The sequence below is a fragment of the Semicossyphus pulcher genome, unplaced genomic scaffold (genome assembly GCF_022749685.1).
Source record: "Semicossyphus pulcher isolate SPU_LCO1_2020_fin unplaced genomic scaffold, fSemPul1.0.p SCAF_28, whole genome shotgun sequence".
In the NCBI taxonomy this organism is placed as follows: domain Eukaryota; kingdom Metazoa; phylum Chordata; class Actinopteri; order Labriformes; family Labridae; genus Semicossyphus; species Semicossyphus pulcher.
The window spans coordinates 4297756-4322309 of record NW_027211702.1 but is presented as its reverse complement, the minus strand read 5'-3'; the positions used below and the strand labels follow the sequence as shown (position 1 = coordinate 4322309).

Sequence of the window (24554 nt, the reverse complement as noted above, 5' to 3'; positions counted from 1 at the left end):
AGCTGGTGAACATAGTGAAAGTTTTAGCTGATAAGATTGAAACGTTTCCCTCAGGAGATGTTAGAGACCAAAAACAGAGCTAGAAAGAGTTTGAATATTGCACTAATATTCATCAGCTGGACAGAAACATGACAAATAAATGCTGATAAACATAAGCAACTTTTTTCTACCGTATTATTGTTGCAGCGTTGTGTTTATTCCTGGAGTAAAAGTATCCAAAAAAACTGATAAATAAACAGGATGGTTGTCTTACGCTTAACTATTTACTCAAGTTAAATGATTTCATGGCCTGTTAAATGTTCAGACTTGGTGTCTGTGTTTGTAAGTGTGTGCACTTATGTGTGTGTGTGTGTGTGTGTGTGTGTGTGCTATGCAAAGTATGCAGAGAGTGTGTGGGTGGTACCCACTGGCTCTCACATAGTCAAAAACAAGTTGCTGACATGTGAGTGGGTGAGACTCACATGTACCGCTGTCAGAACATGACCTGAAATGTGACTCTACAGGGGGGAGAAATACTGCTCTGAAAGTGTTAAAGATCAGCTCCATGACCTGTAAACACACTTATCGTTTTACGGTAGAGAAAGGCTTCACTTGTACTTGTGCTCTGTTCAATTCTAAGTGATTTCTATATTTATATTTCGTGCATACGTTTCAGCACAGGAGAGATAAGAACTTGCACGGTACTAGTGTAAAACAAACCTATTGCAGTTACGGTACAAATGCAGTGGAAACATTAAGTATTTATTTTGCAAGATTGTTTTCAAGATACGTACTCGCTTGCACAGATGCTTTTTTACTCTTTATTTAGCAAAGAACAACGTCTTCGAACTTGCTACCTGATCACTTGAAATTTGCTGCAAACGTCACCGCTTTAAAGAGAGCTACCAAATCCTGGTTATTCAGCTACAAACCTGCACTCATGCCTAGCTTTTAAATGTCATGTTTTTAATGTGTGCTTATTTGTATCTTGTTGTACTTAATGTATTTTCTTTCTTACTTTTCTGTTACAAACCTCTTAGTTTCTTAGGGATGGGTGTTGCAAACTAGCAGACGCTAACCCTAGGATACTTGCATTGAATAGCTGGTCTCAGTTTTTCTATGTATATTGTATTTGTCCCTATCAAATAAAACATAATTAAATAAAGGCTGTAATTATAACAGGATAGACTCCCTGGGCAACAACCTCATCTAAGTTTAAGAGCTCTGACATTTGCATGCTAACCTGTAGTTTATGTATCTTACCATTCTGCATTCCCTTCTCTCACACATGCTAATTTCCTGTTGTCATTGTCTGAGGCTGTCAGTTAAGATATCAGACGTTCTCATCAGCTGGCCTCGTGGCACAGCGACACACCCTCACTCTTAACTTGATGCTGTTTTTTTAACATATGATTCTTTATCTTCTTGTTCCATCATTCTGCAATCATGCTCCATCTTCACATCACAGCCGTCTCTTTGCAGACTCATCAGCATCATCATTTCATCAGTCCCAGCAGAAGTCATCAACCAACCTGCCACAGCCGTTGATGTGTGGACTCCATGGGAGGATATATATCTTGCTGTGCCAAAAACTTTCTGACAAAATTCATCACATATCAGCTGTAAAAATATTTACCTTCTCTTTATTTGTTCTTAATCCTGATTGAAATGACTGCTTTTCCCATCGGCATAGCAGGAAAACTGACGTAAAAGAAAACGATGGCTCTGATTTCAGTGAGGTCATTGAGCTCTTGTCCTCTGTGTTTTTCCACGAGCATATGGGGGACTTACTTGACTTGACTTTTGGATATTTCATGTTATTAATCTAGTATTTTCTACTGAATTTATCAAAGTTTGTGTCGTTTCAGGTTTTAAGGCATCCAACATGTCCCCACCAGAATTGCGGCAGTGTGTGGAGGGCTTGTGACAGCATAAATGCTCGATGATTCCCTAAAAAAAGAAAAGAAAATGTTACATACAAATAAATATGGCATTTGTACATAACCTAAGTTTAAGTACTTTTCTTATATTACCCAGTGAATGTGTACATTTTAAAAAGCACTGTATTATGTTATTTCTGCATCTGCCAGTGGGCCACTACAATAAGAGCAGGCATGTGATCAATTCCAGTACAGGGGAGACTTGATGTTCTTTGCAATTCGGTGGAAAAAAACACATAAATATACTGTGCATCGGTATCGAAATCAGCAAAAAGGATTGGAAAATATCGGCCTATCAGATATCGACAAAAAATCCAATATCCAGCATCCCTATAAATTACATTAACAAAAAACTAATACCACAAGTACGATATATATACATAAAAAACACAATAGAAGTGTACTAGGCTACTACTACTAGTAATAATAATAACAGTAATAATTTTGGGACTAAGTAGCTAATGCTGACTTCAAACTGTGTATGAGCACCTGCAGCTAAAATCCAGCAGGGTTTAAATCTGTAATTTAGCCTACTGTATATTACTATTGTAGTTTAACACATAACATTATATCATTAAAGAAACTCATGATAAGATTTAAATGTTCATCAAGTATTTAGTTAGGCCTACATTAATAAATTAGTCTATTTCCTTAACAACAGTAGTCAGTTTTCCTGTAGCTTTGCTGGTTGTTGTCCTGCTGTGTCCTGTCTCGACAGACAGATGGCGCCCTCCTCTCTGCCTCTCAGACCACAGCTGTGCTGCTGCTCCAACACAAACACAGACAGCAGCCAGTCAGGCAGCGTTTCTTCGACAGCGTAACCAGCATACATGAATCTCGGTTAAACGCGTTTCCGTTTGGTTTTCAGCGGGTCATCGGGGTTTGTTTGGACGGACTGTGGAGCTTATTTGCCTGCGTGAGATTTCGCTGTTGCTGTTTAATCAAAGACCCCGTGAGACTACCGGGACGGGGAGCAGACTGCTGCCCACTTCACTACCGCGGTGTGCTGTTTCTCATGTCCGTCCTGTGTGTTCCTGAGTGTTTACGCAGCTGTATGGAAACCTCCAGGATCTGGCAGTGACCCACCCAGAATGGTAAACTAAACTCTTAACTGTCTTACAGCCTATACTGTTCTGTCAACTTACACTTTTATGTTACGTGTCACAGCTTTCAGCTCTTTTAGGAACACTGTCTTCATGAATGTTGCTCAATCTCAGAGCAGGGGGGAGAGACAGGTAGGAGCCAAAACTGTGGAACAAACTCATGTCATTAAAACTGCTGTTGAGGATATATTAAGTTCTAGTATAGTAGCCTATGTAACAAATGTAGTTTACCAAGGTTTAAATGAGACCACTACATGTGTCAAGAAGAACTTTTGTTGCTTTAATAATCCATTTTTAAAGGAAAATTCTGTTTATTAGTTTATTTTTTTAGAAAGAAAAATACTTTGAACTGAAACAGCAAGTTCATCGCCTAATGTTTATGGACAATTTTGATATGGTCTGTGTAATTTTCAATCTAAAATGCCCAACATTTCCTTATTCAAGCTTCTGAGGATTTGCTCTTTACCTTGTCCTATGTGACAGTAAACAGTTTTTTCACTGTTGCAATAACAAGAGCAACATAAAGAAAGGAGACTAAATAGGCACTTTTCACTATTTACTGAAATTGTATTTGATGAGTGATTAATTAAGTATATAATTGGTTGATTATTTATAATAAAAATAATTGATAATGGCAAACTTTAATATATTAGGTAAAGGTTAGGTTTTACTTAACTTACCTCATACAATTCTTGGCTGTGAGCTACCTGGAACAGGACTGATAAAGATTTCTTATCCAAATATGTTGCCTTCTATGAATTAGTATACTATGCAGTAGTGAGCTCCTGGGAAAAAGTGAAACAGAAATCATCATAAGTGGATTCAGACCAAACTATAAAAGGAGAGTAAGTATAGGCCAGTGGGATAACAACTTCATGGTGATAATACTGTTTGTCAATGTAGTGTTACAGTTCAATGCTTCTGCCCCCTAGTGGCCATAAAAGAAAACTAAATACAAACGGATCAAACATTGCAGCTTTAACTTGTCAGCATGCTTTGCTGTCTTATGTCCTGATCAGACAGAGCGCGAGGCACACTGCACTGCCTTTTCTGTTGAAGCCTCCACGGTTAAAAAAGAGCAGCTCGCTGCGCCTTTTATATGTTTTTTACTGTTGTTAAGGCAACCAACGAATCATTAGCTGTCATTAACCTAACCGTGAATTTGTATTTGTAATTGCGACCCTCAGAAAGAGGAAAGATCACGGCGAGTACCTTGGTAAACTGGGTGTCGTCACCCCCCACAGAAGGCCCATGTCCCCATTTATCTGATTGGGCAATGAAGTTTTTTCAACTCGAGGCGCTCAGAGCGCTTCCTTAAAAACGCCCGCTTCTAAAATGCGCCCTGTCTGAACGGGACCTTGTAGTGTTTTTTAAATACAACCTGTTTCAAATTGTATGCTTTGTGGCTTTAAATTATAAGAAGGGTGTTATGAAAAAAAATACAATAAAACTCCCTTTAAAGTCCTGACAAAAACATACACAGCTCAACACTTCTGAATGGTGCACACCAACCCTAAAAAAATACAAAATAAATGTCCCCTAAAATTCTGCGAAGACTGACTCACATGAGAACTGAAAAAGAGCCTTCGGGGCTTCTTTCTCTGCTTTTTACCTGTGAGGGATTTCCCGTGGTTGTAAAGCTAGGCCACCTTTCTTCCTGTTTGCACAAAGTGAACTCATTGTCATGTTCAAGAAACCAGCTTGAGATGATTTGAGCTTTGTGACATGACGTGTTGGGCAGTTCAAACCCCGGTTTGGGCAAAGTTGCCCTTTCTGTGTGGAGTTTGCATGTTCTCCTCGTGCATGCGTGGGTTCCCTCCGGCTTCCTCCCACAGTCCAAAGACATGCTTGTAAGTTCAATTGGTGACTCTAAATTGCCTAAATTGCTGTGAGTGCGAAAGGTTGTCTGTCTCTATGTGTCGGCCCTGTGATTGACTGGCGACCAGTCCAGGGTGTAACCCCGCCCTTCGCCCAATGACAGCTGGGATAGGCTCCAGCCCCCCGCGAACCGTTGATACAAGGCAGGATGGATCCATGCTTTCATGTTGTTTACCAAATTCTGACCCTACCATCTGAATGTTACAGCAGAAATCGATCCTCATCAGACCAGGCAAGATTTTGATAACTCCCTTTAAAGTCCTTAAAAAATATTCACAGTTCAACACTACTGAACGGTGCACACTAAAACAAATGCAAAATATATATTGCATAAAATTCTGCAAAGACTGACTCATGTGAGAAGTGAAAAGATCACCACAACAACAACAACATAGGAGCCTTCAGGGCTTCTTTCTCTGCTTTTTACCTGTGAGGGATTTCCCGTGGTTGTAAAACTAGGCCACCTTTCTTCCTGTTTGCACAAAGTGGAACGCAAAAATGATGTGATGTGTGAAAATAATGTTTTCAAACTGCCGTTCTGTGAGTTTCCTGTCCAAAACAACAACTAATGTGAAGTGAACACAGATGTATGTACATAACGGTTTCATGACAGAATCGGAACATAATTTAATATTAAAGCTGGGACATGCCTCGAGCTGTTCCTCGCTGAATGTCCTATTCATTCAAGTACCATATGGCTGCAGTTTTTCTTAACCTTCATGCACCATTAGCCTGCTTTTAAGCCCACAAACCTACCTCAAAAATATCATTGTACAAACCTCAGGAACCTCCCACCTTTCCCTCCTACTCCCTGTGTCAGTTGAGACGTTTGTAGTGTATTAGTATTTTGTATCAAGAAACACATTTCCTTTATGGTTCTCCCAGACTTTGTGATGGCCTTGATAATGTTTGTGCAGTCCTCGCCTGTTCTTCTAAACAGAGTTTGTACCATCTGCTGCATGTTTAGTCTGTCAGTCTTATAAGCATGAGAAATCCCAGAGGGTAAAAGCCTGTCTGATCTCAGCTGTGTACAAACAGTGTTAAACACAGATTTAAAAAGTAATACTACCGTCACTACAGCCAAGTTTATGTAGAGGAAAGCTAACATTCTTAGTCTCTCTGTTTTGTAAATGCATGTGACACTAATACGACTTTTCAAGAAACTAAGCCTCTACATAACTCAAAACAAGTAGTGAAAGGTTTTGCAAGAGGATTTCTGTTGCACTTGTGAAGCTACCTTACACAGAGTCTGACTGATGCTGGGTTAAAAAGGAATCTCATAATGATTTATCAGCCAATATACTAGCTCTACGACGCCTTAATATATACCAGGTGTATTAGTATACTTAAGTTTGGTTATGTTGTATTTTGTGATGTTGAATGGATTCTAAAAAACTTTTAGATTTTTATAGTTTCTATGCAAACAATGGTCCTTTGCTCAGATTGCACAGAAAGTAGTTCTATGATGGATGGAACAGGGACTAAGATTTTCATTTATTTAATTGCCTTTTTATTCTATTGCAATACACCGATCAGCCATAACATTATGATCAGTATAACATTGATTATCACATTATTATGGCCCCTGTCAGTGGCTGGGATATATTAGGCAAGTGAACCCTTTGTCCTCAAAGGTTCTGTGTTGGAAGCAGAAAAAATGAGCAAGCGTAAGGATGTGAGCGACTTTGACAAGGGCAAAATTGGGATCACTAGAGGGCTCATAACACCAGCAATTAGACAGGTGTTACGTTGCCGGTGACATAAGAAAATAACATTGCTATTCTTACCTGAGGAACAAGAAATCTCATTTAAGTTATTCAGAAGTAATTTTAAAGATATTGTTCATTAACTCTGACAATGAAGGCTGAAAAATGTTTGCGGGAATAACACAGTTAAAAAAAACCCTCAACATTACAGGATGAAATCCTGTTTTAATTTGCATACAAGGTAGGATGAGTAAACAAGATTGAACTGAGGCCCTGAGCATAGTAAGGCTGGATTTCACTCATGCTGGCGGAGACCCAGCTCTGTGGGAGATCGATGTCACGTTTACACAAGCTTGTTGACTGTTTCGAAACACGCCTCTCCAGGAGGCTTAAACAGTCGATCCGGAGAATGAAATGATGAATAAAACATGCTCAGATTCTGATTTACACCTGCTGGGGCTCCCCGCTGCACAATAACTGCAGTGTAGGCTGCTTTGATCCATCACTTAGATTGAATTTTACTTAAAGTAGTTATTTCAAAATAAACATTTTCCAAATATAATACATTAGACAGTCTTAAAGATCCCCTCCAGTGAGAATCACGTTTAACCTTGTAAACATCTCCATGAGGTGTTCTTCATGTGCTAAAAGACATATCAGGGACAACATCAGCAGTCATCTCCATGGCTGGGCCTGTCTGCTTTTAAACTGCAGTGTACCAAGGACAGGCTGAACAACACGTTTTCAGATTGGCAGGTTTGAGACGTCACAAAGCTAAGGAGCCAATCCTGTTAATGGAAGGGGTGACACTATGCATATCATTATGTGTAACCTATGGCAACCACTTCAGCGATGCGTCATGCTGACTACTAACGTTAATGTTACTGCTACTATTTACTACATTTCCAGCTAGCTAAGTTTGGCACTAAACGATGGCAGAGACGTGTTTTGTTTTGAGAAGGAGGAGATGCCTTGGGAGGATTCTTACAAGGTAATAAAATGTATTTTGCAGAAAAAACATATCAGACACAATTTATTATTTCAAGCAGTACATTTTATATGTCTGAAAACATGACTGGAGCTGCTTAAAGTAGCTTAAAGTTAATTTAAAGTAGCCGTTAAAGTGAAAGTGATAAATTCAGTTCAAGTTTACACACTGAATGAAGCAGCAGCACAGTATCGACTCAGGTCATGTCAGTTTTATTAATAAAGCACCATTCATAGCAGAAGTTATCTCAGGGCACTTTAACTAAAGAGCAAGTCTTGACAGTACTCTTCAGTGGAAATGAATCAAATGAATCAAAGTTCTAGTATCAACAGAAAACATTAAAAGGAGCTGAAATGTTAGTTAAAGACATTGAATGGAATTAATGTAGCTTCAAGTGTAAACTCTGAAAGAACATTTCTTAAAGAAGTTGCAGTTGAGATTAAAAGAGTTAAAGTTTAACGTAGAAGCATTGACTAAGGCTGAAGGGTCACAAACAGTGCACGCTCTGTGTAAAGTTACAGTAACATATTTGTTTTAGTGTAGCTGCTGAAAGACGCAATACAAGTGCAAACAATGAAAGATTCTGAAATGTCAGTTGAAGTGTGACTGATAGAAAGCGCTGGAAGTGTCAGTGTGATGTCCCTAAAGGACTCAGTTTCAGCTCAAGTGTAAAAACGAGAGCAGACAGGCGGTGCACAGGGTGTAAAGAACAGAGTTATTATAGTTTTTTAAATTTTTTTATTTTTATTTAGTCTTTTATTTTGGTTTTTGATCTCAGTTTAGTTTTAGTTAGTTTTACGAGACCATAAGTCGTTTGATTTTTATTTTGAGGAATTGACCAGTTTTAGTTTTTATTTAGTTTTCGTGTTTTAGTTTTTCAGGTATTAAGAGGAAAGCTTGATTTAAAGAAGCTGAAAAGGGTAGGATGAAAGAATGCTTGACAGTCAAATATGATTTTCGTCTCTCGAGAAGTCAAGCAGAGCAGGACAGAGTGGTGGCTATAGCAACCACAGTGTGAACGGAGGGGGAAACAAAGCTAAGCTGATTTTACCTGCAATTTTATTTACTCTTTGTTTGTGCTGCATTGTTCATTGTAGATTTTATTTGGTTTGAGTTTATTTTTATTTCAGTTAACAAAATTATTTTTTCACTGCTACTACCGGAGCTTGCAGGTGGATGCTGGGGTGCAGGTGCAGGGCAGCGATGGCAATGACAAAGCATGAGAGAGAGACCTTAAATCTTGCAGCTTAAATAGACTGCCAAATTGTGAAGAAGTGTTTGTCAGGTGACTGTGGAGAGTGACGCATGTCAAGTGGGAAATCAGTGCAGCTGGAGTTGCCTGCCTAAACTATATTTCTGCACTGCAATAAAGCAATCAATTAATTTTATTTTAAAACCAAATCATTTTATGACTTTTCTGCTTCATTTTGCTTCCTTTGTGAAACTCTTTGTAACTTGGATTTGGACAACGCTCTATAAATAAAGGTTGTTATTACCTAATGCAAAGGTTTGACTTCACATGATTTGAAATGCTGCATAAATCAAAAGTCCAAAGAACTTGGGAATTATGGGGGTTTTGAACGCAAAATGGTAGCTTGTGTTTTTGGCCCAAAGAGTTTAAAGAATTCCAAGTATTTAGCAAAATATTTACAAAGTGAGTTCAGACCAGCTGAGTGTTGCATAGAATAACCTGATAAGGTCTGATGTACACATTTGAACAAACAAACATTAAGATATTGGAGAGCACGGGCTGTGACTCTGTACAGTTTTACCTCGGGGGCACCAAATCTCCCCTCATTTCAAGAGGTTAAGGAGTTTCCCTGTTTAATGGTGGTGGGTTGGGCCTTCATGTGTTGAGTGCCTCAGCCTGGGTGGACTGCACTGAGAAACTAACATTTGCCACATGTTTCCTCGACAGCTCAACACCATGGCTGCTGGTCTCGCCGTGCTCTTCTTTTTCCTCCACATCTTCTCCGCTTCAGCGCTGGAATCAGCCTCCCTGCAAGGTATGTTTATTAAATTCATATTTATGTGGTAACCATAGGCTTTAGTTTGTATGAAAAGCATAAGTAAATGTGGATTTATAAGTTGCGACATGTTTGAGATTATTTTAACAAAGTGTGTTATGTTGTTTTCAACATATCGGCCTGGCCTCGATGATGCTTTCTCGTGTATTTTTTATTCCTGTTTGTTCAGAATCAAAAATTGCACAACCCCAGATGGAACTAATGTTTGAGACAAATCTGCTTTTAATTGGCCACAGGACAGGAAGAATATAAAACATTTATAGTTGCATTGTTCCTGAGCTGTTTTGGTGTTTAAGTGAATATAAAATGTGTTGCACTGCAGCCAAGCTCTCCACAGAGAGCCACATGGACTGATCAGAGGATTTCTAGTGAAGTGGCTTCCCAGGAATTCTGGAGAGCAGAGAGTACTCCACTGCTGAACAATGGGAAGCTGTTTAGTGCGTAGAGGCCCCCCTTTCTACTTCACAGCCCCTCAGTGGTGCTGGAAAGGCTGTATATTTGCATATATGAGTCGTGTTTTATCCACAGATATAAACAAGGTTTGCACTGACCATTTAGTTCCCGCTCGGACATCCTGTGCTTTTGTCTTGTTACATAACAGTGTCAGTAATTTAGCAGAGGCGTGGACGGGGGACGTGTTCCCCTCTGTTCCTGCTTCTTATTATTATTCTGCTTTTGTTTCATGTCCCTTTTTGGCATTAACAAGGCTGCTGTGTACAGGCATGTTTCCTCCTGTAGCATATTATAAGAGTTAGAGCTTGTAACCTGCTGCCAAATACAAATCAATAGTGACTGTTTTTTTTATGCACACTAAGTAACAAGTTTCACAAGTTCTCACAGTCTTTACAAGTGTGACATGCTGCCAAGATCTCGATCCTTAAACAATGTATTCACTCAACAAAATGTAAAGCGTTGCTGTGGTAAATGGGGGCTTTCTCAGTGGGAGACTAATCGGGGCATAGCCTAGATATAAAAATGATTTCAGAAAGGGTTAATTAAATATAGAGACAGGCTAACTGCTGTTAGCGGTCAGATATTATCAGACGGACATTGTTAGCTACCCACCCTGCTAAATGTGGTTTGTGATTCAGTCTTAACGGTAAGATCTGCAAAACTTGGCCTGGTGGATGAATGAGTTCGACACTTTTACAGAACTCCCCCTTTCTCTTGAAATGTTTATGTTGACACAGTTTGCCATTGTATCAATGAAACTCTTTATTTTGTTACCAAGTTGCAGATTTTTATGATTCAGTTAGAGGACAGACTGTATTTATGTTGATCAGCAGATCTTTCAAATGACTTTCTATCCTTTATTCTAGGTCAAATGTTTAAAGGGCCAGTTTGCCAAGTCCTATCATGCTATTATGGGGAGCTAATGTCATTATGGTAGGAAAAAAATGTAATTTCACTCTGTGCCTTTGGAGGACGCTATCCGCTTCTCCAATGGGCCCTGGAAAACCTCCAGACTCATCTGGCGAAGGCCAGGGAGCTCGCTAAACTACACTTCCTCAATCTAGGACGCGCGCCTCAGATGTCATGTCTCGTTCAAAATCTTCAGGTTTGAAATGTAGACTGCAGACCTGAAGATTTTTTAGGCGATCCACCTTTATATTGTCGACGTACTGTATTTTGGTTCTGTCCCGCTCTGACCCATTACAAGCGAAAGAATGGCAGTATTGTACTCCAGCGTCTCTCGCTGGACCGTTCCTTTCAGAGAGAGGAGCGCAATGCATGCTGGGTGTTGTAGGAATGTAGAATGGGTGAAACCACGAGCTGTTCGTACAACTTTCTCCGCAGCTATGGCGCCAGTTTCAAATATTATCGCTTCTATTGATTACAGAGAACACCAATCTACTGCCTCCTGACGTTGTACTCCTTGAATGACTACTCTTAAATTTGTGGGCAAGACTGTTTTTTTTCATTTTATTTTCTAATTTTTGAAAATCATTTGTGTCATCATTTCCCTTTGTTCTCTGATATTTGAACTGAGATAGCCCTTACACATCTCCTACAATGTGAGTGAACAAAGGAGTTCATGAATATGCTTTGAGAAAATGCAGGTGACATTTCCTTTAACAACACTGGTTGCCCAAAATAACTCCTCTCACTTCCCAGGTTCTATTGGAGCACCCGCGGAGGGTAATATGGTCACTCTTCTTGAGCAGAGAGGTCAAACTGTCACTTTCAGGCAAACAATCAAAGCTTTTCGTTTTGTATGTTTTGCCCATATGGCTTGTTAAGCTGGTAAAAGTTCCAGTAATCACTGATTAGAGCTTTGTGGCCCTAAGCCAAGGAAGGAAATGGCTTTTTTCTAGACACTGAGGATGAGGTATTTCCCCCCCGAGAGTGCACTGATTGATGTGTGAACATGTGACTCTGTAAATAACTGTTTGCCCTGTGTGCTCACAGGAAAGACATTAATGAACGCTTCCCACCAAAGCGCTGTGCACATGTGAATAGATGCTATAACAAGACAAATACACACAGATTATCATCTAAAGGCTGAACAAACAAATAAAGACAATAAGAAGTGTTCTGCATGATACTGAAGGGAGCTGCGGCAGGCATGAGTGAGTTCTTATGAGGGCATTTATGGTGTCTGCCGTTTCCTGCTTCCTTTGAAATTATGACTAAAAGGAAATACATCTGGACTAATCAAAACAGATTGAGCAAGGATGTTTTGTTTCACCCTGAAATAGACTGTGTGGGCAGCACTCAGAGGAGAATCCTGCTGTAAACATGTTTACTCTGTGGCCTCAGAAAGAGCAGTGCCCTGATGAGAATGCATTGTTAATTGATAATAAGGTCTCGTATGTGTACTTTAAAGCTCTGATGGCGGTGTTGAGAAAGTGCTCGGCTTTTACTGCTCGCATGTTTACTTACACCAGCAGTGAACTTTGTCTGGCAGCTTTTGAGCAAACACAGCAGCACTTACCGACAAGCACAGAAGCACAGAAACGAAGCCTGTTCAGTTTGTAAGTTCATCTAGTTTTACTAACACTCTGCCAATAACAACAAGGTACATACTACAGTGTGTTAAGCTGTACAATGTTCAAAATTAGGAGCAATACCCTGAAGTAATTCTGGCTCTGGATTGTCTCTCTGATGGGCAGCATTCAGTAAGCTATTCTTTTAGAGTTTTTACTGATAACGAAGGGTGTTCCACAAGGTTCAGTTCTAGGTCCTGTTCTCTTTACAATTCATACATACATTTTATTAAAAGCAGGTCATACAACATTGTTTTGTTTTCCCAGCTGTGTTCAACGAGCTGTGGAGAACCAGCAACATGCCATTATAATGTTCTCCATGCTTCATTTATGATCCTAAACTTGTAATGAGGCCGCACGGTGGTGCAGAACTTAACGCTGTTGCCTCACAGCTAGAAGGTTCCTAGTTTGAATCCTGGTTCAGACATCGGGGGCCTTTCTGTGTGGAGCATATATGTTCTCCCCGTGCATGCATGGGTTCTCCCTGGAAACTCTAAAATTGCCCTTACATGTGAGCATGAAAGGTTGTCTGTCTCTGTGTGTCAGCCCTGTGATTGGCAATCAGTCCAGGGTGTAGCCCCGCCTCTCACCCAATGACAGCTGGGATAGGCTTGTAAAGGTTTTGGCAATATGAAGCATTTGAAGATACTTCAAGAAAAGTGTATTTCAGTATTTTTATTGCTGATGAAAGCATCCAAACAAATGTGCCTTTTACTCATACAAAAACTAAAAAAAATATTTTAAATGAGTTTATAACAGATCGAATGTCAGAAAATATTTAGTTCACATTTCTACATTTAGAAAAACAGGTTGTGGTTGTTTATTCACCAAAATCTAATGAAAATATATCTGATCCTTTTTTTTTTAATGCAACAATTTATTTAGATTTTTTTTGGTCATTTTTTTTTGGTCATTTTTTGTATTTTATAGATTTTTGAGTGACTTGTATGCAGTTCTACTTTCAATCTTTCTTAAATAGCCAGAGTATAACTGCTTCCATAACTTGCATAATCTTTGGGTTGCATGGATTTGATGGATATAAATCATTTCAAGATATTCTGTTACTTATCAGTAAGCAAAAATAGCAGTGTATGCACTATTGCAGTGGTTCTCAAAGTGGGGTCCTAGGACTCCTGGGGGATCCGCGAACCATAGCTTGGGGGTCTGCGAAATAATGATGATAAATTTATAATAAATTATAAAATTGTGCTGTATCGTTAAAAACTGCATGTCTACAGATGAGGACCATTTGCGGCAATGAAACAAGCATATTGTGTCGATCACTCCCTCCCACGTTAGCTTTGTGCAAATAGAAACTGACATAATTGTGACTCATCACATCAATCTGTCATGAATCACTTAACTCACTCAGGTGGTAATGAACGGTTCCTGCAGCTGTCTTGCTTCTGTTCATTATCTGAAAGCATTTAAGATCAATTACTTAAAAGTATAATTGCTGTTAAGTTGAGTCCACAAGCAGTTTGAATAAAATGACCCTCTGTTTTAAAATATATAGGTGATATTAACATGATTCAAATTGAAACGTTTTTCTGTTCATCACTATGAAACAGGTCTGAAGTAGTTTTACAATATAAATAGTTACAATGGCATCTAAGAGTGCAAATGCTAGTATGCATATGCTTACTCGGCGTTACGATTATGAGGGGGTCCTTGGAAATGTTCTCCCCTGTAAGGGGTCCCTGGCCCTAAAACGAACCCCTGGCCTATTGGACCATTTCTATTTCTGAGTGTTATGGGATATGTTCAGTATTGATAAAACAAAAAACAAAAAACAGGAATGTACCCAAGTACTCTCTTACACACCAATAAATATTCTAAATGGATATGGCCACACTATTGTTCTCCCTGTCTCATTTAACTCACAAACCACCCAGCTGCTCATATTTATCATGATGTAGTGAGCCATAAAAGTGCTTCACATAGCCGAGTGTCAAACAGATCTTTCTCTTAATCCTGAGCTCAGCACAGTTCCGAGTACGAGTGAGGATCTGGTAAACAGGTTATTTTTAACCTGTCGCTCCACTTCCACGAAGTACCCCGAGCAGGCCAAAGGTATTCAACTGCTCCCAGCGCTGCATCTGTGCGTTAAAGGAGCCATCTTGTCCTCACACGTCTCCGTGCTCCGCCTGCACGGGCCTGTGTGTTCCTCCCTGAAATGTTTATGTCATCAGCAGGGCTGCTGCTGTCCCCAGAATCACCGATCACGACACTCCCCGGTAATACAATCAGCAGCGTTTGAAGAAGCCCCCCCAGCTCTTTGTTTAAAGGGCCAGTTCACCTGCTTTAAACACACAGGATTTTCTTGCTTACCGTGTGGTGTCATGCAGATATAGTTTAACCTTCACTTATTTATGAGATGCTTTTGGTCCCTTGAGTTAAGATTGTTTTGTCTTAGCTGTGGCTTTATATGGCCTGGTCTTGAGTCGAGCCCTGCATACTGGAATGTGAAGCTTTTTATGTGACCAAGAGGTTGACTAACTGGGAAGTTAAATAATTAAACAAAAAACAGACAGCCTGGATAGGTATTGGTATTGGTGGCCCTCTTGTTTTAAGACATTACTTACACTTACTCTGAATGACAGATTACAGACCTGTCCAGCCCCTCTCCGGGTTTTTGGTTCCAGACCCTGTCCCAGACTTGCCTTCCTACAATTGTTCTAGCCAAAGAAGTGTCGTCTTTTTCATCTTCTAGGTTCAAAGTAACTATATAACAATCCTTAAGTGCATATTTTTGCAGTTATTAGACACAAAATCTTAGTACTTAACTGTTTTGTACTAACAAAAGATGATACAATATGTGCACCGACAGATGTCAATCAAACAAGGCCACAGCCAATTAAATGTGTACTTCGCATATTTAGCAATCTACTCCTTTTACATTTTCAGACTTATGTCACATCTTTCTTTTTTTGTCATAACATAGCATCCATATTACCAACACCATAACAGTTTGTGACAGAGGTTGTGTTGGCTATTATAGCATCAAACTGCTAGCCTCAAATAAGGACGAGAATCAGACTGCAGAGTTTTGTAAAGGAAAACTTGGAGTCATCTTTATTGGAAGCAATTTATCAGACTTCATGACCAGTCCGGGGTGCACCCCGACTCTCTCCCATTGACAGCGGGGATAGGCTCCAGCCCTCCCACGAGCCTAAACAGGATAAGCGGGGTAGATCATGGATGGATAAACATTGTTTTTTTTTCTGAACAGAACATGTTTCCAAAGATTTTCTGTACAAGATCTTTTTGTTTTTTTCTCTACAACCTGTTTAAAATCAACTGGTTTTTTTTCATGAGCATAATGACTGTTTTGAGTATACTTTTGTAAACACACTACAAATAAATCAGAGCACATCTCAGGTCTGAAACTCTGAGAACTCTCCTGTGTGATTACATGGTTTGAGTGTGTGCAGCCAGTAAAAAAAAATCTAACATTTCTGTTCAACTGCATTTCTGAGTACAGAGAAGTCTATTCCCCGACAGCCGTGGCAGTGAACTCTCCCCGAGGAGCTTTCCCTTGAAAAGCTGTAAAAATGACTTCCAGGAAAAAGCTGATGTTTGCCCTGCGGCTGGGCAGCTCACTGGAGTCACATATATCATCCTGTCTCTTAAGAACAACACAGCAATCTTCAAAGGCAACCCTGAGTCACAGCGGTTGCAACCAAGAAAATATAGCAAAACAGATCTAATGAATAAAAATAATGAATCTCATCTCCCCTCTCTGTCTCCCCACAGTCCTCCCTCAGAGACCCCCACACCTCACCAGCTGCTTCTCTGCCAACATGGAGACTTTCCGCTGCAGATGGAATGTCGGAACGTTTCAGAACCTCTCCGAGCCAGGAGATCTACGATTACTCTACATTAATAAAAAGTGAGGGGTGAAACTTTGTCATTACCAACAGAAATATGTCGGGGGGGGCGGTAAATTATTTAAAAGTGTGAATCCATGCATTAGAAATTAGAAAATGTACAACACAACACAATTTTCAGCATCATTTTCTGTGGTTGCCTCTTCCAATTTTTTTAACCAACAAGATACAGATGTAACACATAAAGATAAAAATATCCAAATATACCATTTACGTCTTAGGGATGGAGATTAAAAAAACAGAATAATAAAAGAAAAAAAGAAAGAGACAAATATGAGGAAGAAACACAAAAATTGGATTACATGTAAAGTTGGTTGTATGCATGTGTCTGCTATGAACAGAAGGGAAAGATGGGACTTTATATGAAGGATAGAGTCACTTTTAAAAGCCTCCTAACTTTCTTCTTACGCCAGCACTGTTCTGATTCAAGTCAAGCAGGGTCGCTGCTTTTACAACTGGAATGTTAACATTGTGGTGTGTACACCTTATCTGGCACATCGAGCACCTGCTCAGTCTGTGTTGACAAGGCAAAAGTCCAGTTTAGACTGGCACTTGTGTTTTTATGATAGTGCCCTACATTTAAACAGTAAAACTGAGGGCATAGCATTGTTTTACTCTTAATGTTAAATTAGATCAATCCATTTGATATGAATGCACACCAAAATGCCAGGAGAAGAAGCTGGTTTAAAGGACAAGCTTGGTATCATTTTTTCCCTTATGTCCTATGAAAAGATCTAAACCTAGATCGTAAAGAACTAAAACACGTTTCTTTCTTTTAATACTTTTAAATCACGACATCCAAACTGTGCCAATGGTTCCAAATGAGAAATAAATAATGTATAATATGGTTTTATTTAAAAAAAATTCTCAGAAATGTTTTAATAACATTTTAATAAAATTAGGACATTCTGCATTTGCTGTGGACCAGTGAATAGATCTAGATGAAGCTAATCAGTGCCCCCTAGAGGATGGTTACTTTTGTTTTAGCAACCCCATGGCCTTTGTTGTCATGTCACCTTCGAGGCAAACTATACATTTCCAAGCCTTACAGCTGGTAAGGGCCTTAGAATATTTAAAAACGTATTTATATTCTGTATACCCTGATAGTAACTACAGCTCTGAAGACACTAGCTACAGAGAATTCTTTAACATCTTCTATATTTACAAACTGCTTTGTTGAGTAGATGTTTACACTGAATGTAGACATGTTTCCTGTCCCTTTCTTCCTTTCATTCATGCTTTTTTTAGAAGAATGTTGTTTTCCTCCCTCTTGCAGACCTCCCCACGCGTCTCCTAAAGAGTGGAGTGAATGTCCTCATTACAGCATCGACAGGCTGAACGAGTGCTTTTTCAATGAGAGCCACACATCCGTCTGGACATATTACAGCGTCCAGCTCCGCTCGAGGGATCAAGCCATCCTCTATGATGAGAAACTTTTTACCGTTCAAGACATTGGTGAGTTTACTGCCAAACTGACATGCTAGTAGGACACCTCTAGTTGGAAATTAAGCATATTCACATGGTGGCATTTTTGATGGTGGGATACTCGAATGCTGTTATAATGTCAAACTGCAATGTTCTGGGTTCCAAGTCGTTACGAAGAAGTAGCTGAATGTTAACTTAACCTGTTGTCTGGAGGAAGCTGCGGAGGAAGAGCCCCGTCTACCCCCACAACAAAGTATCAGAGCCGTATAGACAGAGAGTTGCGTCAGTGGAGGTCCAATATGTCCATGATCTGCCATTGCGATGTCGCGACTCTCTCTCTCTCGGGCTCTGAAAGTACCCTCAGTCAGTCAGTTACAGACCCATGTGTAGGGCTGACCCCGGCAGAAAAGGGGCATTGATTAGTTTGGTCATTTTTTAATCCTGAATTCATTTATTCCAATGGAGGACTACTTGACTCCGACTTGCTACTTGCTTTCATCACCCATAAATTATAGAATACACTGTAGAAATACTCTGTCAGTTAGGGCGCTGAGGTTCTTTTTGCTGATTATCTTCATTGCTCATGTTGAAATAAAAATGACTGTATTACTCTAATTTTTATTTATGCAGTGCAACCGGATCCTCCAGTGGGCCTGAACTGGACGCTGCTGAATGTGAGTGTGACTGGCACTTACTATGACATCATGCTGAGCTGGAAGCCGCCTCAGTCTGCAGATGTGGAGATGGGATGGATGACGCTGCAGTATGAGGTCCAGTACCGTGACGTCAGCTCTGACCAGTGGGAAGTGGTGGGTGTCTTCTAAGCTTTATTTAAATGTGCTAAACTGAATTAAACTAAAGTTAAGTTGCCTTTTAGTATCATATTAAAACCACAGACTGCATAAGAGAGGGGACTTAGCCACTGTGACGCCACCCATTGGCTTGTGGTCTACTATTGGTCCACACTGGAAAACACAATCATGCTGTATTGAAGGAGACTCTAGACTAGAGATTGGGACCAGAAACTCATCAGGAAAATGTTTACTGGGATAATACATCAAGGGAGAAATATGGTCGTTTTAAGCTAGACTTACATACAATCACTTTTCTCTGTGCAACAAAAGTAGTTGTCCTCTGCTGGCCACAAGACAGACTACAGATCTAAAGCCCTGGCAGTCTCCGATTAAAATGCACTTTTCAAGACTCTGATAAAACTAGATGGTTTTAATTGCTGTAGCACCACTTCAGGTATTGAAACCATGTTATCTCCCCCACAGGTCGAACCTGTGAAAAGCACACATTGCTCCCTTTACGGGCTTCAAACAAACATCAACAATGAAGTTCGGGTGCGATGCAAAATGCTCGCTGGGAAAGAGTTCGGAGAATTCAGTGACTCTGTGTTCATCCACATCCCATCTAAAGGTAAACACTACTCCTATGTTTACAGGGCTGTTACAAGGCTGTTACAAAGGCTATTCAAGCTATAGAGGCCGCAGCTGAACGTCCTTGTCACTCTGAATATACCTTTCAGTATTCTTACTTACAATTCACCTGACAGGGAAGCAGAGTCCTTACATTAACATATAGTATACAGAACCGTCCATGTCATGTATTTCATGTTTGTTCTGTGTTATATATAGATTTCTTTCAACATGAAACCAAAACAAAGCTTTTTTCCATTGATTATTTTAATGATTTTGTGTTTGTGTTATTTTCTGTACAATATATTCAGTGGATGTTTTTTTCCTCCAGTGTCGAGATTCCCTGTCGTGGCCTTGCTCATCTTTGGTGCCTTGTGTTTAGTTGCCATCCTGATGTTGGTGGTCATATTGCAGCAGGAAAAGTAAGTTTTATAGAACCATCAGGATATCTGTGTAAGACTGGAAGGTTTTTAAAAGCTGAAAAGAGAAATAACGGAGAGCAGTATGCTTCTCATTGTGCATAACACACTGTGTGGGCTAATTGACCTTGAAAAGATGCAATAGTGTCTCTTATATCAGCGGTGTCGTGTAAGGGACACCATGTAACTGCTCGTCTATGTTCATACTGAGGTCTGAAGTCAAGTGTACTTTTTGTTTTCTATTCTCATCCATGTGTTATATCAATTTTATTTATTATTTATTTTCTTCCCTTAAGGTTGATGGTTATTCTTTTGCCGCCTGTCCCTGGACCTAAAATAAGAGGAATTGACCCTGAGCTACTAAAGGTATTAATTTTTGGATTCTTTAAAGCATTGAAGTGTTACTTAATCTAAAATGTACAAGGAAAGGCATTTTCAGGCAGCAATTTTTTTCTCAGCTGAGCTTTTCATGTAAATAAATATCTGTTAAGTCACTATCGATCGCTGAATGAGGTAACACAGTAGTGATTGAGCCTATAGCCCACTGATGAAAGCCTTTGCATTTGCAGTATATAGTATTATTATGGATTATGCACTTTCGCAGAAAAAATCACAAGTGGCGCCCAGTTAGTGACGCGTTTCCATCAGCCAGCAGTGGTTGGTCTGCCAGAGAGGGTAGGCGGAGCTAAGCGGCTGCTTTTCCGGTGTCTGCAAGTGTTGCGAGGAAACTGTAATCTACTATGGCTGAACAAAGAAAAGATCGATGACAACAGATACAACTTCAAAAATAAGTGAAAATCCATCAGCGAGGAAAATCAAGAGTTACGTAGGTAGTAACAGAGGCGTAACAGAGGCAAAACGGTGTCTGTATAAACAGCAGGGCCGGCAGGGCGGAACAGTGCTGTGTGTGTGTGTGAAGCATGCATTGTTTGTTTACACCTCGTGCACATTTTGCTTCCGCAATGCCTGAACGCTGTCTAAAAACACACACTGGGACGGCTTTACACCGGCATTGCTCGGTCCAATGTAAAATGGCAAAGGCTGCATGATGGCAGAGCTTTGTCACGGCGCTGAGGCGGAACCACAGTGTACAAAGGGCTTAAGAATGGGCATCCAACTTTTAGTCACATTCAGTGAGGACACAATGACAGTTTGCTTGTGTGTGAAGTGGTTTGCAGAGTCCCCTCCACGAATATGACTGCTATTTCCTGCCAAGACTAAAAACTCCCACTAATATTAAACATGTTTGATTTGTTCAGAATACCACAACGAGTAAAAGACTAACTTAAGACAGTTTTTATGACCGAGTTTTATGACTACCTTACACCAAATGATTGTGCTGACAGGAGAATAAAACTGACTCCAACAAACTCTCAGTCAAATTTCAGTTCAACACCGGAAATTTGCCTATAACAGTGAAGTGATTTGATGCAAGGCTGGTATAAATCATGTAAAAAGATCATTGCCAATCTACAGCAGGAACGTTAATTACAGATTAGGTAGAATATATCTAATGTATTCAAATATCAGAATATAGGACAACCCTAGAAATTTATATAAAAACATCATGGGAGGTCACAGTTGAATCAGGAAGAACAATATCTCTTGCAAATAAGTTTGACTAACGTGTCCCATCGGTCAGGGGCGGATCCAGAGGGGCGGCCTGGGCCTAAACTATGATTGGCTATTTGCTTTTTAAGAGTCGGGACTAATGTTAATATTTAGTCTGTGTCGCAACAGGTTGCTCTTTGCTTTCTTTGCATTTCAGTGTGGCACATTTCCTTTTGTTAGTTCTTTTAATTGCGCGTGTGTCGACACATTATTCATGCCACCCCTGCATAAGTCAGTGCCCCAGTCGGGCCAGCCCAGTCAAAAAAGTCTGGATCCACCCCTGCCCATCGACTAGCTGCTCATGTTTCTTGACCTGGCTGACTTGCATGCGATGTCCTGCTTTCCCAGTTTTCAGTTCTAACCTCGATGAGCACAATGCTAGACTGAAAGAAATGATGGCCAAAGCTACAAGTGAGGAATAAACCAGATTTAACCTGCCGTTTTGTGTGTATCAACCCTGTTTTGTTTATCTCACAGAAAGGGAAGCTGAGGGAGTTGACATCTATCCTGGGCGGCCCCCCTGATCTGAGGCCAGAGCTGTACAACAACGACCCCTGGGTGGAATTCATCGATCTGGACATTGAGGAGCAGAATGACAGACTGACAGACCTGGACACAGACTGTCTCATGCAGCCCTCCCTGTCCTCAAACTGCACTCCCCTCACTATCGGATTCAGAGACGACGACTCGGGCCGAGCCAGCTGCTGTGACCCAGATCTCCCCAGCGACCCGGAAGCGTCACCTTTCCATCCTCTCGTCTCAAATCAAAACCATAGCAAGGAAGAGCTGTGCCCCGACACCTCTGAGGCAAGCTTCCCTGTCGAGAGCCCTGCAGCTGGGGAGCCTCCTTTTGAAGCACCAAGCAGGGAGGCGATGTACACCCAGGTGAGTGAGGTAAGATCGTCTGGCAAGGTGCTGCTGTCACCTGAGGAACACACTGAGGTTGAGGAAACCACGAGCAAAGACAAAGAGAAAGAAATCATGGCAGAGAAGGAGAAAGAGATGAAAGAGTTTCAGCTCCTTGTGGTGAATCCAGATCATGGAGGATACACCTCTGAGCTCAATGCAGGAAAAATTAACCCAAGATTGTCATCGGGAGACATGAGTGAACCCTGCGAGACAGGAGGAGACTTGAGCTCTTCAATGTCCCCCTCACCTTACCAGGAATCAGACATGACCCCCGTGTCCCCTCTTCCCCCTGCTCCTGTCTACACCGTGGTGGAGCGTGTTGACATGCAGAACAGCCTCTTACTTACACCAAATTCCACACCAGCTCCCCAGCTGACAATCCCAAAGGTCATGCCGACACCGGACGGATACCTGACCCCTGACCTTTTGGGAAGCATCACATCATAAACCAACAGGGAACAGGGAGCAAAGTTAAGACTATTCAAACAAAGTAACTTGGAAGGTTTGACTATTTTCAAGGTTTCAAGGTTGAGTGTTGAATGTCAGCTCTCCTGAAATAGTTCCAGATTATCTGTGCCTGTCCTGCCATCACCTCTACCTCCTCCAGCCTCCAGCTTTTCCCTCTGACAGGCCCATAAAGTTGACTTTGCTGGAAATTATGAGGGGGAAGAGGACACAAGGATGTGTTTTACTGCAGTTTTGAAAAGGGAATTGTTGAAAGGGAAATAAGTCGAGCCAGGGGTTGGAAACTAAAAATCCTCATACGCTGAACCCTAAAAACACGTCTCACACAAGTAGCAGTTGTAACTTCACATATCTAACTGACAAAGAATAAACTCGATTTGGAGTTGTGTATTTGTCCAACTGATGAATGTAAATCCTATATTCATTCTTCTTTATTCTCTGGCTTGGTATCAACTTCTTAGAAAAATATCTTTCTCTTTAGCTGCCAAATTTCCCACTTTTTTCACCAGCTAGTTAGAATTAGCTCGATAATTCACTAGCTACTAACGGGTAGCTCAGTTTGCTATTTGATGCTATGAGCTATAACTGGCTAAAAATCTCAGTGAAGCTGAAAAATTGTTTTCTTTCTCTGTTAATATTAAAATATTAATGTGAGCTTTAAATCAGAGTACATTCAATTGCAACGTACAGTCAAATACTTTATTTCTGACATTTTGTATATATAAAAAGCTGTTTATTTTTGTTTTATAAAATCAGGTGAAATGTTAATTACATCATCATGTAAAAAATGCTCATAACCATCAACTAATTTGTTGTGAATCCAACATGTTTATGTATGTTTATGCTTTTATTATTGTTTTCATTCCCTGTGAAAATGTTACTTCACTTTTTCTTACTACTCAGTCTTATTGGGGTTCGTATCATGTTGTTGCCAACACATGAACTGCCTTAAAAAAAGGCTCAACTGAAGCATAAAATAGCATATTGGCTGCATTTCTTACATGTCATTACATACAATGTCTTCATTTATTTTTGAAGCTGTGAAATGTCTTTAGAGCTGACCGACAAACAAATTTTGGATTGTCAGATTTATTTTTGAAATGCATGGACTATAAAACATTTTTGACAGTGCATTCATGTAGATTAAAAGTTGGGGCTACATGCTTATCATTATTGTTGGATTTGTAAAGTTATTGCATTTTAACTGTTTTAAGGTGTTCGTTACAAATAAACAACTTTCATACTTTTGACTATGCATCTTGTTATTATCTCAGCCAGTTTAAGGTTTCCACATCATTGCAAAGATTCCACAGAAAATATCATAATTATGTTTTAAGTTTACTTGGGCAGAATACTCCTGTAAAGTGGTAGAAGCATAACATTCCTTTTTTAATTAAATGTTGCAGCATTGTTTTTAAAATATACAAAATTAAAGTATGTATTAGCTGTACTGGGTTTAAAGTGCTCCACCTCAGTACTACTCCTACATTATTGACAATTTGAAAGTTTTAATAATAGTAAATAAAACAGAGGAAATATAAAACAGCCCTGAAAAATAAACTTAAATAACATATTATCCTTAATCCATTCTTAATTAAAGGCAATCAGATACTTCCAACCTCTGCACCAATTACTGTACAGTCTTTGCTCTGCACCAAGAAATCACATCCCTGTGCACAAGCCATATATGGCACGTGCACAGCCGTTAACGGGCTCGCGCATGGTAAATCACAGTAAAGCTAACTAGCTTAAACAGCGGAATTTCTTAGCTAGCAACTACAGAAGATTCTTATTAAAGTCGTTTAA

The 24554-nt window shown here is 40.0% G+C and overlaps 1 protein-coding gene across 1 annotated transcript; it reads left to right on the top strand.

Moving 5' to 3' along the window:
* Positions 1-9497: 9497 nt before the first annotated feature.
* ghrb (growth hormone receptor b) lies at positions 9498-23967 on the top strand. Its single transcript, XM_069677176.1, has 8 exons — positions 9498-9600; positions 16365-16500; positions 17775-17953; positions 18554-18732; positions 19201-19345; positions 19676-19766; positions 20060-20129; positions 21852-23967. Exons 1-8 carry the CDS (start codon positions 9498-9500, stop codon positions 22728-22730), a joined length of 1782 nt encoding a protein of 593 aa, XP_069533277.1. The 3' UTR covers positions 22731-23967.
* Positions 23968-24554: the final 587 nt, after the last annotated feature.

Bases quoted from the DNA above. Each gene is read 5' to 3' on its own strand.
- ghrb (XM_069677176.1), top strand. From the start codon at position 9,498: ATGTTTCCTCGACAGCTCAACACCATGGCTGCTGGTCTCGCCGTGCTC. The intron at 17,954-18,553 runs GTGAGTTTACTG...TTATTTATGCAG, and splicing joins TTTTACCGTTCAAGACATTG to TGCAACCGGATCCTCCAGTG. The intron at 19,346-19,675 runs GTAAACACTACT...TTTTTCCTCCAG, and splicing joins CATCCACATCCCATCTAAAG to TGTCGAGATTCCCTGTCGTG.